At 39.5% G+C, this 17,467-nt stretch overlaps 1 protein-coding gene across 1 annotated transcript in view; it reads right to left on the bottom strand.

The window, feature by feature from the left end:
* The window catches only part of FOCAD (focadhesin), a 91,147-nt gene that overhangs the window by 42,647 nt on the left and 31,033 nt on the right, over positions 1-17,467 (bottom strand). Inside the window, exons 13-19 of the mRNA XM_026043954.1 lie at positions 17,188-17,289; positions 16,539-16,669; positions 15,584-15,710; positions 4,619-4,753; positions 4,195-4,245; positions 3,587-3,670; positions 2,471-2,597 (exon numbers count right to left, since the gene is read on the bottom strand). Coding sequence (XP_025899739.1) covers positions 2,471-2,597; positions 3,587-3,670; positions 4,195-4,245; positions 4,619-4,753; positions 15,584-15,710; positions 16,539-16,669; positions 17,188-17,289 — 757 coding nt within the window. The remainder of the gene's footprint in view (positions 1-2,470; positions 2,598-3,586; positions 3,671-4,194; positions 4,246-4,618; positions 4,754-15,583; positions 15,711-16,538; positions 16,670-17,187; positions 17,290-17,467) is intronic.

Genomic DNA, 17,467 nt, shown 5'->3' with positions numbered 1-17,467 from the left:
AGAGAGGGAGGCAGAGAGGGAGGCAGAGAGGGAGGCAGAGAGGGAGGCAGAGAGGGAGGGAGGAAAAAGTACAAAGCAGCAGACCAGAGTTCAAGAAGTCAACTAGAAAAATCAAGAGCAAATCCCTCACAGGTAGCATTTCCCTTGGAGGTTTAATTGACTTGGTGTGACTAGACTTGCAAGAACTTCTAGGAAACTATGAGGTTCAGAGATCACCATCTTTAMAAGCATTTCTGTCCTTCTCTTACAGTAAGGAAATACTGAATTATCTCAGTACCATGTAACAGCAAAACTCAATGAGATAAGATGTGCAGATGCAGTCCTACTGGTGACATAATGGCTCCTGGGACATTCTTGTCATTGCTTCTGACACCCATTTTCCTACCCTGTCATGGGAGTCAGTAACTCATAACAACTACTACTGCTGATCACAGAACAAAAGCTTTTTTTCAGGTATATTATCTGTATTCTAACTGGCAGATTGCTCTATTTCTATTTTAAGAATGTTTCGGAATGGGAAAGCTGTTTGCGTGCATGTTTCTCTACCATTATGTGATAACTGCCTCCTTTCACTCAGTCTATTTTCTATAAACACCATTCACAGTTTTCCCATCTTCCAGGTAAGCTATCCATCTCCATGTTCACTGTGTGGCCTTAAATTTCAGCCCGAATGCATCACTCTCTTTAGTTTAGGTAAATTCCTTCCTTTTCCCTGCAAAGTCTTCACAATCTACTAAAAAGGGTATACAGTCCTTTTTTTTCTAAGTGGAGCTGCATGTATTTTAGACTGCTAAACACACAGAGTATTTGATAAAAACATACTTCTAGGAACCTCCTCTAGAAAAATGCTATGAATCTTAGTTCATCATAGTATTACCTACAAACTCTAATTACAGATCGATATTGCAGACAAACTACAGTGAGATAACAATGTTTGCACCGAGGTACTAATATTGCAACGTTTTATCTAGAAATAGAAGATGGCAAGTGAAGTGATCAAGTGAACATAAAATTCTTCAAATTCTGATTCTGGTGGCACTAGGTGGAGTGGCCGACACTCCRGAGGGCTGCGCTGTCATTCAGAGAGACCTGGACAGGCTGGAGAGTTGGGCAGAGAGGAAYCTCCTGAGGTTCAACAAGGACAAGGGCAGGRTCCTGCCCCTGGGCAGGAATAACCCCAGGYCCCAGCACAGATTAGGGGCTGACCTGCTGGAGAGCAGCTCCGCAGAGAGGGACCTGGGAGTCCTGGTGGACACCAAGTTAGCCATGAGGCAGCAGTGCCCTCATGGCCAAGAAGGCCAATGGGCTCCTGGCTGCATGAGGAGGATGTTGSCAGCAGGGGCAGGGAGGGGATCCTGCCCCTCTGCTCAGCTCTGGGGAGGCCAAACCTGGAGCACTGGGGGCAGCTCTGGGCTCCCCAGGACAAGAGGGACGTGGAGCTTCTAGAGAGGGTCCAGCGGAGAGYGACAAAGATGATTAAGGGACTGCAGCATCTCTCGTATGAGGAGAGACTGAGTGAGCTGGGCCTGTTTAGTACCTGAAGGGAGAATGTAGGGAGGAAGGGGGCAAACTTTTTTTGATGGTGGCCAGTGACAGGACAAGGGGTAATGAGTACAAGTTGCAACACAGGCATATGTGGAAGAACTTCTTCCCTGTGRGGGTGMYRGAGCCCTGGCACAGGCTGCCCAGGGAGGCTGTGGAGTCTCCTTCTCTGGAGATCTTCCCAACCCGCCTGRATGCCGCCCTGTGCCCCRTGCTCTGGGTGTYCCTGCTGGAGCAGGAGGGTTGGACTTGATCTCTCCCTTCCTACCTCAACCATTCTGTAATTCTGTGGCAATTCAGCTGTCTAGTTATCAGAGGCATCAACCAGAGATTATCTCTTGAAATATACTTCATTGTCAACATGTATCATTAAAATTAAGGACAGCATTGAAATTCTACTGAAATTTTGTTCTATTAAATATATTATAGTGTTTTAACATTAAAATGTTTAAAAATGCATGGTGTTCTTTATATTGGAAAAACTATAGTTTATAGAAAATGACTTTATAGAGAATTGTTTTCAACCCGCTTGGGCTTGGAAAGACAGCTCCCCTTTAAAAATATCTGCACTGTGCTCCCTCTTGAGCTTGTACTGTGATGAAGTATTGGACTCTTGAGGTTAAATAATAAGCAACAAGCTTTTGCTGCAAGACAGGCYGTATAACAGGAGTTCACACAACATTACAATCATTTTTTTTCCACTGTCATGACTTCTGAATCATTTTTCCACTGCCATGACTTCACTGGGTGATGGGGTTTGTTTTATTCCAACTTTCTATTTTTTTCTTGCAACTTGGTAAGCTACTTCGCCAGAAACAAAATAAGCCTACACCCTAACATGTCACATGGTCATAAAGGAGATAAATGCCTGCACAGTCATTTTGCTTCAAAAGCTGTACAGCAAYCTCACATAGTAGACATATCCTACCTCCTAGAACAGGAACTGGTGTCATAGACAAAAGCTTGATATAGGAAGAGCCTGGAACTGAGAAATCTGCTTCCTTCTCTTCTTCATTTATGTCTGTCTCCTCTAGTGCATCAACTTCTGGCCGTGCCTGAAAGATGAAAACAGAATCTACGATCACTAAGGCTTTTACCTCTGAATACTCATTAACTTTCATTATTCCAAATGTCACAAACATCCACTCAAAGAAAAAGCTGTGCATTTCAATTACCATACTCCATTTCACTAATATTAAGCTAAAAGAAGCCAAAAGTTTTTCTTCTAGCTGYACAACAGACTTACAAGATCACCCAAGTATGCATACCTATGGTATCTCAAGTAGTACAATTAATCATGATACCCATGAACTGAACCAATGGGACTCATCTTCACTCAGAATTTCCTTCCACTATTCMGAAAAAAAAATACACATTGATAATACATGGTAAAGAATACTGATCAAAAAAATCTATTTTCCTACATGAGTAAAGAGCAAATATTAATCAATAAAACGTTGTCTAGAGAAAAAGAACAAAATGACACCACCATTAATTATTCTTAGGTACCTGTGCCAAAGATACTTTTTACTGTAGCACTACTTGGAGATTTTTCTTATCCTCTAGCTTGTGCTATCTTCAGACAAACACATTTTTTGTTTGTAGGGCTTATGCTGAACTTGTCTGTAMGTGCATGCACATGCACACACATATGCACATGCCATGCACAGGCATATGCATGTATGTTTTTTAAACCAGCTTATTTCAACTTTTTTATGACAAGCAGTAAAAAGCACTCAGATGAAATAGCATTTTAACACTGCAGAAAATAAAATATTACAGAAATACTTATTATTCCGTAAAGTGTCAATGAATTACTGCTTACTCCACAACTTCACTTACAAGATTATTAAAAAAAATTCTCAGTGGACCTGACATGTAGGTCTCCTTGTACTTCATTTTGTCAAAGACATTAACTTTTTGACCAGGCTTCTGTGATGGGCTTGTAGAGAAAGCACAAATCTTGTTTCCCTTGCGATACAATAAAGCTTATGTCTGAAAGAAGTGTCACACATCCTCACTGCTAAACATGCAACGTTCTTACCTGTTCTGGAAGRTGAAGGATGGTATGTTCTTCAGAGCCAAATGAAGACAGTGATTTATAAGCTGAAACTGCTACAAGGGGATCCTGGAAATATGAGAAGGAACAAAAAGAAAATTACCAATATAGCACATGGAGACTCTGTATAAAAAAGCCTATCCCCTACACCAATGAATACTGAAAAAAAACTTAATTCTTCTCCTATAAATAAGACTGTTCTTCTCAGACACTTTCTCAGTTTCTTTATACATAGCAAGTAAACTAGAAAGACCCATTATCTAGTCCAGCTTTGCGATTGCTGCATCACACATTTACAGCTTAGAGAAAGTAGCTTKATTATGTCAAGTTGAAGTCTACCGAGGAGCTCAGACTGCTTTTCTTCTGTGTAAAACTTGTTTTTCAGAGTGGCAGAAAGAATAACCTCGGGAATAGCAGTTACCAACTTTCATAAGCATCACAGCCCTTCAAGAACATTGTTAAACAGTCAGTGACAATGAGAAAACATTATTAAAAAATAAGATTTCTGACACTTGACTTGTTCATGACAAAAAGTACAAACCTAATATTCAGTAACTGACACCAAAAACTAAATTTTCATGCATGTTACCCACCTTGTTTTGTGTATTGTTCCAAAGTAAGCTGATGATTTGAGCTTTGAATTTCTGTAAAAATAAACAAATCAGCATTCAAGTCATTTCTATGGCTAAAGAAAAAGGCAGCATCCACCTSGGAGGGACTGCTGCCAACTCAAAACAGAGACAGGGTGAAGAGGGTGCGGAATTGAACTGTAAACAGGCTCATATGCCCTCATTCTTAGAAAGGGAAACCTCAGATTTCTTTGTACTGGTGAAGAACAGTATTTCTCACCAATCTTCCAGCCTTCATTAATGCAATCTGAAATTGTGCAATGCGAATATGCATTATCATTAACTTGAATTATTCACGTAAAATTTAGGTATTTAAAACTAAGTAGGCATTGATAATCTGCTTGCAAAGAGATACAAAGAAGAAAAAACACAGACCACGGGGACATACCTCATATTCATTTGTATTCACCGTTAATGAGGGAACTAGGGCAAAGAGTTCATTAAGTGCTTTTAAAATGAGGGGTCTTGTATCACAGCTCAGCTTTGGGGACAGAGCATTCCACGYAGAGCGAATACAAACAACCTGAAAGGGAATGAGAGATGTGATTACCAACAGCAGCCCCTGCCTGCCTGACACAATGTTTGCTGCCACTTCTTACTTGCTTTTACCCTATGGATTTACCTATTTGGGATTTCCAAGTGCAGTTGGTATTGAAGAAATGGCAAGCAAATCAAGAATTTACTCACATTCACAGCCTCGCATTGCATTACCTGCTGTCATGCAACARTATCAGACATCACCTCACTGCACAGAACAGCTACCAGTAAGAAGAGAGAGAGCATACTTTAACAGTACACACAAAGCAGTAGATACATCTGGCTCCACAAAATTGCACTACTTCATTTGTTTAAATTAACTTTAAAATAAACTGCTTCTGGGGCTTCAGTAAGATATAAACAGAGGTGACTGTGTTCTCTGTGAGCCCTCTCAAACAAAGTCTCCTTAATCTCTGAACACAACCAAATCCTGGCTTCTTTGTGGAAAAGGGAGGAAAACTGTAAARTCACATGAATTCAGAATCCATTTGAAAAAAAAAAAATTAAGCTAAAATAAAAATGAATGCTACTACACCTTCTCTAGACCCGTACTGAGTAGATCRGTTCTTAAACAACTTAGATATACCACAAGGAATCCCTTGAAGCTTGAATCACGAAAAGAAATTGCTTCAGCAACTTCTTAGGAAATATATCTTCTTTCRAAAAACCATTAAACTTATTTTAACCCAGTTAATGAAATTGGATTCTTGTCATTTGCTTAGTCCTTAGAACGTTTAAATTTTGTCCTTTTAAATCTCCCTTTGCAGTCATTCTAGGAGCAACAAGGTTGTTATCCATTAAACAGAAGCAAAATCACTTCAGAGATGATTTTGCAAGCTCTGGCTACTAGTGACTTCAGGAGAAAAATCAAGCACACCAGTATACCACAGTAGTAGGTTAAAGCAGGAATATCTGCAGACCTCCTGCAAAGATTCTGCGAAGAGCCCAGTATAAACTGGAAAACATCAGTCCTCAAGGCAAGATAATCCTCAGTCCCCAAAATATAAAGCAATTCATCATTATAGATAATAAAGTCAATCCAGGACTTTATTATCTATAATATTATCTATAAATCCAGGAGCACCTTGCAGAGCATGATTAAAAAGTTGGTATGCTTGCAGAGCAGAAATGACTAGACAAACAAACAAACAAAAAATCAAAATTCTCTGAAAAGGAATCAACCCTTCATGTAAAAGAAACCTAACCTGATCTTTAATACTTATGGGGGATAGAGCTAGCTGAACGATTAATATTTAAAATGTAATACAGCATTGTAGATGTCTATTTGGGGATAGGTGGCAAACCAGACTATCAAAACAATGAGACCACACATTTGATTCTCATTCATACCCAACCAACTGAGAAGTGTTATAACATTAATGATTTTTTTATATAGCAATAGCCAAATGAGATCTTGCCAGCTGTAACACAAAAACATGTTCTACAGCATCTCCCTTCACAGCTGAATGGTTTCCCTGGCATCGAGCATCCTTTACTCTCCCACATTCAATATTTGGTATGCAACAGAGAATAGTTCTAATTAGAGGATCACATTCTATGCTTAAGTTTATGATTATCTTTAAGAACTTAACCAAAAAACAATTTGTTACCGAGCACACAGATAATATGCCTTGAATCTCGGTGTCACGTATTACTATTATTAAATTTTACAATTTAGAGAGAAAGAATAATCCCTGGATTTGTCAGAAAGGACTGATAAGCAGACACTGGAATCTTATTCCACTGGGCCTTTCGAACACAAACAAACTATGCCAGCCCCCAACCAAAACCAAACAAACAAACAAAAAAAACAAACAAAAACACACATACAACCCCAGAATGCTTAGGTTTCTATTAACTGTAAACATCAATATCCCCATTAACTCCCACGGGATCATTGTGTAGCTTACTTGCTACCAAACTTCTAATTTATTCAGGCTGGAGGTCCGTATGTTTTCACTTATGTTTTCATAAGTGAAAACAGATTACCGCTCCATAGCAATATCAGAGCTAAAATATAATCTTTATCTTTCATTTTGGAGTGTTGCACAAATATGATAAATACGAGGGATATCTGAAAGCTACAGGCAGTGACATTCCAAAGAGGCACTGCTGCTCCACTTGATCTGGAAGGTTGCGATGCTCAGCTTTATCTCCAACAAGATACAGTTTAAATCTCACAGAGTAATAACGTCTGCTTTATTCAGAGAAGCCACAAAAACAGATTCTTAACCTCAACACTTCCACACAGACCTATGGTAGAGAGTTCTTTCTCTGCTTATACCCATCACAAACTTTTGTAAGAAGTACCAGAAGTAGACAAGAACACTTTAAGTGGAACTCTAGTTTATTTGGACTCGAAGTTCATCTTCGAGTCCAAAAAAATTCTGCATAATTTTATACAGACTAGAAAATCTTTGGATTGTTCCTCAAAGCAATCCAGAAAATTTTAGATACTTTAGAACATCTACGGCAGCATATACAGTGAAAACAATGTCAAATAGCCTTTCCCATGTTCCAGCTTGATTAAAGAATGCTCAAAAAATGCTCAAAAAAAAAGAATGCTCAAAAAAACCATCCTTTATTTACTTCCTTTATTGAAAAGAAAGGAATTCGTGAAATATTCTTGTCTTCATATCCAAATACATTCACAGCTAATATTCTTAATGCTATTATTCTCACTTTGTTTTCCTCTCAGTAGCAGAACCATGTTTTCAACAAGGTCAGATGATACAGTTTAACTCCTCTGCCTGTTTTGTTTTCAAATAAGCACAGAATCACAGAATATTCAAAGTTGAAAGGCACCTCTAGAGATCATCTAGTCCAACCTTCCTGCTCCAGCAGGCACACCCAGAGCACGGGGCACAGGGTGGCATCCAGGCGGGTTTTGAAGACCTCCAGAGAAGGAGATTCCACAACCTCCCTGGGCAGCCTGTGCCAGGGCTCTGGCACCCTCACAGTAAAGAAGTTTCTCCTCACCTGGAGACGGCACTTCCTGTGCTCCAGCTTGTGGCCATTACCCCTCGCCCTATCGCTGGCCACCACTGAAAACAGCCTGTCCCCTTCCTCCCTGCATTCTCCCTTCCTGAACTTATACACATTAATCAGATCCCCTCTGAGCCTTCTCTTCTCCAGAGAAAACAGGCCCAACTCACTCAGTCTCTCCTCACACAAGAGATGCTCCAGTCCCTTAATCATCCTGGTTGCCCTTCTCTGGACCCTCTCTAAAAGCTCCACATCCCTCTTGTCCTGGGGAGCCCAGAGCTGCCCCCAGTGCTCCAGGTTTGGCCTCCCCAGAGCTGAGCAGAGGGGCAGGATCCCCTCCCTGCCCCTGCTGSCAACATCCTCCTCATGCAGCCAGSAGCCCATTGGCCTTCTTGGCCACGAGGGCACTGCTGCCTCATGGCTAACTTGGTGTCCACCAGGACTCCCAGGTCCCTCTCTGYGGMGCTGCTCTCCAGCAGGTCAGCCCCTAATCTGTSCTGGGGCCTGGGGTTATTCCTGCCCAGGGGCAGGACCCTGCCCTTGTCCTTGTTGAACCCCAGCAGGTTCCTCTCTGCCCAACTCTCCAGCCTGTCCAGGTCCCTCTGGATGGCAGCACAGCCCTCTGGAGTGYCGGCCACTCCACCCAGCTTGGTGTCATCTGCAAACTTGCTCAGGGTGCATTCCRTGCCCTCGTCCAGGTCATTGATAAACAAGTTGAACAGCACTGGGCCCAGCACTGACCCCTGGGGGACACCACTGGCCACAGGCCCCCAACTGGACTCGGCCCCATTTATCACCACCCTCTGAGCTCTGCCATCCAGCCAGCCCTCAATCCACCGCACCGTGCCCTCAATCCACCGCACCCTACAGAGCTTCCGTATGAGGATATTATGGGAGACGGTGTCAAAAGCCTTGCTGAAGTCAAGGTAGACAACATCCACGGCTCTCCCCTCGTCCAGCCAGCCTGTCACCCCATCATAGAAGGCTATGAGGTTCGTCAGACATGACTTCCCCTTGGTGAATCCATGCTGACTGCTCCTCAGCAGCTTCTTCTCCTCCATATGCCTGGAGATTCTCTCTAGGATGAACCGCTCCATCACCTTTCCAGGGACGGAGGTGAGGCTGACCGGCCTGTAATTGCCCAGCYCCTCCSTCTTGCCCTTTTTGAAGACTGGAGTGACGCTGGCTCTCTTCCAGTCCTCGGGCACCTCCCCTGCTCTCCAGGACCTCTCGAAGATGATGGAGAGAGGYTGAGCAATAACCTCGGCCAATTCCCTCAGCACTCTTGGGTGCATCCCATCTGGGCCCATAGATTTTTGAGTGGCCAGTTTGCCTAAGTGATCCCTAACCCAATCCTTCTCAACCCGCAGAARGTCTTCCTCTAGCCCATTTACATCTCTTCCACTTGAGCCCTGCAGTTCATGGGGAGTGGCCTTAGCAGTAAAGAGAGGCAAAGAAGGCATTTAGTAACTGCCTTCTCAGCATCCTCCGTCACCACTCAGCATTTCCTTCCCCATTCAGCAGYGCACTAACATTTTCCCTCATCTTCCTCTTGCTGTTGACAAGCACATTCACTGGCCTGCATGTAGTTCCTCTTGGGCGAGCTCCTCTTAAAAATTCACTAAGTTATTTCCCTGTTCTCTCACTGACTCCTCTACAACACCTAAAAGTTATTCAAAAATATGAGAGTGCTGATGCATAGGATTTGTCTTTCATGCAAGTCAACTCTTTCGTATGCCCAAGTGTTTACCTGCAGTTATCTCTGAGCTTAGACTAAACCTCAAGACCTCTGGAGAAATGATAAACTTTTGTTATGTACGTTAAGCATGATTTCACATCCTGACTTTATTAGCTGTTGCAGAGATTCTCTACTGGGCAAAATAAGGATAGTACATGTGTCTTCTCCAAGTTCACTCTTTCCATGTCAGACTAAATCATTACCTAACTCTTTTTTTTCCCTCCACTTATTTTTTTTTAACTTATGTTTTTATATACCCAATAAATTTCAATTTCAAAACTTCCCTCCAAGACTAACATACACTTGAGGAAAAAAGGAGCAGCCTATACATCGGTAAGCCTGTGCTTCAAATTGTTTGTATACTCAGCAAGACAGGATGGTATCACACATTACTCAGAATGTTTCAAGTTAGAATTGTTAGAATTTTTTCTACGGATTAAAGAGGCTTTTGCCATCTAGGATGACTTTTGTATTCATTCTGTCTTCCAAAATTTTAAAGACCATCAGGCGACTACATAGCTGTTCATCACAACAGATTCAATCAACTTTACACAGTGAAGAAAATAATGACTACATATCTACAATGTGACTAACTGCTGCACAGCAGTGAGACATGAAAGGCTAAGTAGGAACAATCATCTCACCTGKCCTATTTTCATCTGCTGAGATCTTATGATGGATTAAGCAGCAGTCAACACAATACAAGGTAGGCATTTAAAAGCAATAAAAATGATGTTCAGAGAGCGGTCCAGGTCTAACTGAAGAACGAAAACAAAAATGACAAAGATAAGTACTCAAGGTCCATGAAAGCTAGACTACACACATKATTGGTTCTGAAAGTTTTCCATTTTGCCTTCTGAGATTCTTTAAGATTCTCATGTCTCTTCTCTACAAGGAGCAACATACTCTAATGAAAACTTGAGCAATTTCTCTACTGCACCAAATCTCACACTGCTACCTGTGGGGAACTTCACTTTTCAGGCCCTGGCATCATACCTGCTTTATTCTGTCTGGAATAACAACCTGTTGATTCCATTTGTCTTTCAGGGTTCAGGTTCCATTGCAGCAACAATGGAGCAAAACAGGAAAAGCTGCACAGAAAGAAGAAAAACCCAAACCCATAACTATGCAGGAATAAGAATAGAAATCTAAAAGAAAAAGAAAATAGCTATGGTAGAGCAAGGCCTGAGCAAGTATTCAACCTTTTAAATATGAAAAAAAAAAACCAGCAGGTGAAAACTTTTATTTAAATAAAAAAACAGAGGCTATGAAAGTTCTCCCACATCTATGAAATTAAAGAAAAGCAACAGAAGACTCACGGAGAAGCCATCAATGCAATGAAATTAAATAAAGGAATGTTTATGAACATATTGCATAAGTACACTTATGACACTTTTTGTGTTCCTTTGCACCAACAAAACTGTCATCCTGGGTATCAGAAGAAATTGCAGAATTAAACAACTACTCCATTGACTATGAAAACATTTAAGAGGGCAATTCCAAAAACTGAAGATGAAGACATAAAGAGTGCTTATTGAGCAGACTCCCTTCTAGCGACAGCAAACGCATAAACACAGTTCTATGGTAACCAGCACTGACAGCTAGAAACACTTAGTCTAATTACACTCTTGAGTGAAAATGATGCCTCTCTTTCATATTTCTCAAAGACTCTTTTCAAGATTTAGAAAAATATCTCTTCACTTAAAACTTCTTAGAAGCTGTGCACTCTTGGTCATAAAGCCATTAAAAGAAATATTCTCATGTCCAAATTCATAGAATCATAGAATGCATCTTACTAGTGACACAGCAGGCATAACATTTAATGATGCATAACAATACAATGGAAATACTTCGTATTTCAGCTTTACTGCTTAATTTATCCACATAGCAACAGAATTTAAAAAAAAAAAAAGGTTAAAGATGGACAGGGCATACAGATTAATAAAAGAAAATATAACAGGAAAACATCAGAAGTTAACATTTGCACCAAGCTGAATATATTCAGCAAAGATCTGCTGATCTGCCAAAAATATTGGCCCTCCGTTGACTGATAGGTTACCAATAACAGCATTACAACTAGCATAGCACTGTATCTTACACAGAATTCTACACAGAATTTGAGTATCACCCATACTTGCTGCAATGTTACTATTATACATGACCCAGCTGCTATCATACTGTGCTAATCTAATTAGTATTTCAATAGTTACGGCAACATGGAAAAGTAAATCCAAACAGTAAAGTATATTTTTAACTGTTTTTCCTTTCATGAATAGMAGGGATTTATTTTCTTTTCTGTGTATTTAATTGAAGGTTACAGACATCATCAGCTAGTAGAAAGATGCATTCTTCAGTGTTACAATCCATATTTGAGAATACTCATTACTTTTGACAATTTTTTAATATTTTTCTTATTAACTTGCCTGTCTATCAGGCTGAGCATAGAACGGAGCATGTTACTGAACTGCAGTCACCTACATGCTGTATCACAGCTTACAAAATATAATGGATAGTTCCAAAATGTATCGAGGCTAACAACTTACATTATTTGAGAGATGAACTCCTAAGGAAAAAAAAAGCTGGATCATGCAAAGTTAAGACCACTTTGACACACTATCATCTTGATCTTTCATATAAAAAAGAGTTTCCATTTTCTCCTCACTCACTGTTGTTACTGTCTTGTTCTAGAGGGCATGAGAAAAGAACAATACTCCTTTGTTTTCTGCTACAAGGGTTTCAGAGATTTATGTTCTTCTTTTGAAGTAAAAGGAAGTAGAAACAAGAGAAAAGAGTTCAGTTAATTTTGCCAGTGAAGTTTCAAAGTTCACCCAGCCTTGGGCATAATGCTACTAGTGAGAGAAATCCTGAAGAAGATGCTTTTTTCTAAATAAAATAAAATAAAATAAAATAAAATAAAGAAATTGGAAGACATCTAGATGGACTGGCCAGACACTGAGACAACGTCCCAAATACACAGAACCAATGAGTTGTTTGAAGCCCACTAGCTGTGCAACTCCTGACTCACACGGATTACAAACTCAAGGAACTAAAGGTTCAAGTCCATGGACATGTTGGCGGGCCTGAGCATCATTAACCCTCTTATCTCTAAGGGAGGAAAACACCATCTTGTCTTGAAGAGATGTTCTCCTCTTGTCAGCATGTGGTACTCTGGATCCCTACTGAACACCACAATTTTCATAGAGACCATTAACTGCTGTGCATGCAGCTAAGCACAGTTAAACACCAATAAAATTGTTCCATTTAGAAAAGCACTGATTACTCTGACAGCTAAAAAAAAAACTATGTATTGAGGAACAAATCACTCTTCTAGGACATCGTGCATACCTGCACTGGGAACATGTTGTTCTGAATTTAGACCCCATTTCAAATTTTATGCAAAAGRATAACAAAAGCATCAGCCTGTATCAGTACTTTTTCTAAAGTCAAACCACAGACTTGCACAGACATTACCATACTGTGAATAACAATATTACTTGTATTTCTGGGGTGTTCATGCGGGTGTTCATTCATGTTCACAATCAAAAGACACTGAGCTCGGTTCTTCTGTCATTACTGATAATACTTAAATCTTTCCAATCTCTGACGGTTCTGATATTTTAAGAAGTCCCTCACAGTCTAATGGAAATCTAGAGATTTGCCAGTGACCACCAAACATCTATACTGTTAACACAGACCATTTTGAAGGGAATTCCCAAGCTAGAGAAGAGGGTCCTGGAAGACGCCAGTCTAATAGCTCTGACCCATACAGCTTAAAAGTGAAAATTCAGCGTATCAAAAAAATCAGTATCAAAGARTTTGTTCTAGAAAAAGCCCTACCCACTTTTGGGTTCTTTACAGTTATTGTTACAGTTATTGTATTGAATTGCTGTATTCCAGAGTCATAGGTCTATTTTTTTGAGAACTACAGGTCTTTAAGGAGACCTACAGAGTACGCACAATAGTGACAAGGCACCCCAGTAAGGTCACAACTGTTATAAAATCCATCCATCTAATGGACTCTGAAGAAAGACAAACCAGATTCCTCAACACACCAAGTCTGGCATTGTCCCAAAGCAATCTGTAAGTGACCATACTTGAATTCACTGCTTTACTTCATAGTTTCGCCCTAAAGCCTTAAAATTGAATTGGTTTATTCAGTCAGTTAATATGTCAATTATCAAGTCAACATGGAGTATTAATCATTTATCTCCAATCAYCTATCTCCCCATCTTTCACAATGATAACCTTTCAGAACTTCTACAATACAATTAGGACAAAACCTGCAAGAATCTTCCTTGTACAAGTAAATTCTAGGTTTAGGTCTAAACTGCAGCAAAAGGTGCTAGGCATCCTTTATCGCAAGGATTATGCTTAACAGCTAGCCATACAAAAACCTGAAAAGATAGAGGTCATATCACTGTATTACCTAATGAATATGCAGTGTGCTAGGGAAAGAGGCCCCTTGCTGCCACTTGAAATTTGTTGATAAATAGGATATAAGAATTAAACTGTTTTTTCAAATGTATTCTGCCCAATACTACTGCTTTTACAATGCAGCTTTTTAAAAACTCTCAGAACTCAGAGCTGACAAAAATTATGTAACCTAAAAAACTCTAGGATCAGCTGCGGCAGAACTTAATTTGTTACACTGGTGCAGATACCAACCAAAACCTGATTCTCCCTAAAATCTTTATCTAAGCAGAGAACTAATGAAATTGTTATCTGCTTTTATACTGCACATGGAAAACATCTGACAAAGATGTTAAAATCCTTTCCCGCATTATCCACTGAGACAGTGGCAGAGCGAGAATGCACCTAAACAAAATCCTTTAACCAATCCCTATGATTACACACTTTCAAGTTCCTGCTCAAGTTTATTCTTAGTCTATTACTTTTGCTCTCATGTGTTTTTTACAGCAGTTGGATGTGACTTCCGTCCCAGGCTCAATTGCTGCTTTCATTCACAGAAGTCAAATGAGTTTTAAATATAATCCAGCTGGGAAAACTCTAAGACCAGTATTTAAAGAAACTATACAAGGTCAAAAAGGACCAATCCCTACAMCAAAAACCAACACAATAATTACCTTGTTTAAGTTAATTTTTAACCACAAATGCCTGAAGCTTCTTTACTATATTGAATACTAATGTCTACAGTCTGCTAACCACTTACTGTGTTGTTTTGGAGCTGCCAACACGACTTCACATGTAAAATGTGGTAATGACTCAAGTCTCCTATTGGATCAGCCCCATTGTGGTAAACACCATACTAAGAGTGAGGAAATGGAAAAATCTTAACCTAAGTTTGGCAGAAGAGGAGTAAGCAAATATTCCTGCAGGCTATCATCAGTTGACTACCTCATATGTCCCATTCAGACCATGGTGCGTCCAGAGCATGATTCACAAAGCATTCACAGGCCTAAATCACCATCTTGGGGACTGGAAGTGGAGCTTGGGATTCTAACTAAGGCATACCACATGATCACAGGACGTTTTAGACTGGAAAGGGCCTCAGGAGATTTTTAGTCCAATCTCTCATTCAAAGCAGGGTCGCTGTAATGTCAGATTACATTGCTCAGGGCTTTATCCAGTCAGACCTTTAACACGTCCATACATGGAGACAACACAACTTTGCTGGGCAATATGTTTCAGTACTTTACTGTCTGTGATTAATGAATCACATAGATAAAACAGCAGGCTCCTCATTGTAAGTAATTTCACATGATATCAGGTACAACTGGTGAATAAGATGATCAATATGGACAAGCAACTGAAGAGGTATCAGATATAAGATTATTTATACACTTTTTAGCCAAGGTATTTTTTTCAGAATTATGTACCAGATAGTTGCTCTTTTCAAATATGAAGATAAAATTTCTCAAAGGATATTCTGACTAGAGTTGAGATGTTGATTTAAGATTCCAAGTCCTGCTGTGAACGGCTGAGCCGTTGCAATGAAAGGCCATGGTATGACTTCCCAGGGGCAATTCATGAATGCATAAATACAGCAATTTAATCTACCATAAAAGCACCTTAAAGAAAGGTCATCAGAAAGAAAAAAACATTGTCTATTAAGACAAGATGATTTAATTTTACCTCAGCCTCACAAAGTGCCTGAAGACCTTGTAACACTATGGCTGCAGGTGAAGCTTGATCAGGTTTTGTGCATTCGTTTAATACTTGGGAAATTGCAGCCAACATGTCTGCTCCATGTTGATATGGCCTAAAAGAAAAAAAAGTATATGAAGATACAGAGCAGTAAGAGCAACATTCATACATACACAGAAGTTCTGCTGTATATACGAGAGATCAAGTACTGCTTGTGCACAAAGGACAACTGTGACTAATATGAGGAACTGGGAAAGTAGACAGAGATCCAAGGGAGGATGTGAGGAACCGTTCTGAGTGGCACACAGAAGTAAATCAACCGATGTCAAGATTGATAAAAARCTTGTACCTAATCTGTGAAACTCTTTGACAAATAATGCCAAATTAAGAAGTTGCAGCATCCAAGACATTACTAACAAAGAAAATCTGCCATGTCCTATTAAATAAAGCATGTTATTGCCCGTTTTCTTTGTAGTCTTTTAGGGGCAGTATGTCTGAATTAAGACCAAATCTGTACTTGACAATACACATTTCAGAAGAGTAAATGGTCTTTATCTGAATAGATCAATAGACAGACAGATGATCAGTGGTTTCTTCACCAAAGCTCAGTTACTCATTTTTCAAATTTGGTATGCCAAATTCTGATTCAGTGTGAGATATTTGCTTTGTTTCAGAGGGCAAACAGACGGTTTCCATTCATTTTCATTTTAACATTACTTATATCTGCTTTATATTAATTACAATAAAACACAAAACTGATTAGCCTCTGAGATGCATACTGAGTCAGGAATTGCAGAGACATCCAGAAAAAAAAAATATCCAGAATTAAAATAGGCTAGCTAAAATTAATCATATGGTTCTAAAAGAAGGCCAAACAAGTTCCTTGTTTTGTTTTGTTTTTTTTTCTAACAAAGGCAACAGACAGATGAACTCTTGTGCTTACCTCTGCCTACATATATCTCTTATGCAGGCAGCTTTAGCAATCAGCTTTTCCCACTGAGCATCTTTGTCAAGAGACAAAGAACGCATATCAGACACTGCCATGAATTTCTGCAATTCTGGGTAAATCCGATCCTGGAAGAGATTTAATTTAGATTATCACCGTGCTTCATGAAGTTGGTGACAGGATTTTATGTTGCTAGCATTTCTATGTGACTTCTAAATAAGCGCTTATGTTGCATATCATACTTTACTTCATCCTTGGAAACTAATGTAGTGCTGAGATCTAACTGGCTTTTAGAAACCATACCTCTATTGCCATTTCATAAATCAGCTAAACCAGCTTAACACAAATACATTACAGGTCTGGTTTGTACTGCACATCATGCAAAGCAGAAAGCTGTACCTCAAAAACAATTTCATTAAATTATTCCTAGACCTCACAAAATGAAAATCAGATTTTATGAAAGAAACGTAGTAGTGAAGACATTCAATAAAGGCATCGCTTCCACCATTTGATTTATATTGCTGATAATGATACACCAAAGAAAGCAATGCTCTGAAATGCAGCACAGGGTTTCAACGCTTTCAGCTTAGAAGAAGAAAATTTTAAACTATATCTTTCCATAGTGACACAATAGCATTTTTCTAACCTGTCTTTCCCATAAAGATGTCATCAGGCGCAGAGCAATAGCTCTAAGTTTTGGTGTGCTCCCCAGCATCTGTATCACACGTAGGATCTGAGCTATGCAGACCTGAAAGTTAAAAAAACAAAAAAATACATATATATATGCAAATATATATATATATTATATACATATACGCGCGCGTGCACACACACACACATATATATATATATATATAAAAGTTCAGGAACAAACAGGAGGCTATAAATCATTATTTAAATGAGCTACAACTTAATTTTCTGATTAG

Source organism: Nothoprocta perdicaria, unplaced genomic scaffold (assembly GCF_003342845.1).
Source record: "Nothoprocta perdicaria isolate Ctin4 unplaced genomic scaffold, notPer1 scaffold_104, whole genome shotgun sequence".
In the NCBI taxonomy this organism is placed as follows: domain Eukaryota; kingdom Metazoa; phylum Chordata; class Aves; order Tinamiformes; family Tinamidae; genus Nothoprocta; species Nothoprocta perdicaria.
Note: the sequence above shows the minus strand (reverse complement) of the source record. Positions and strands in the feature narration are given on the sequence as shown.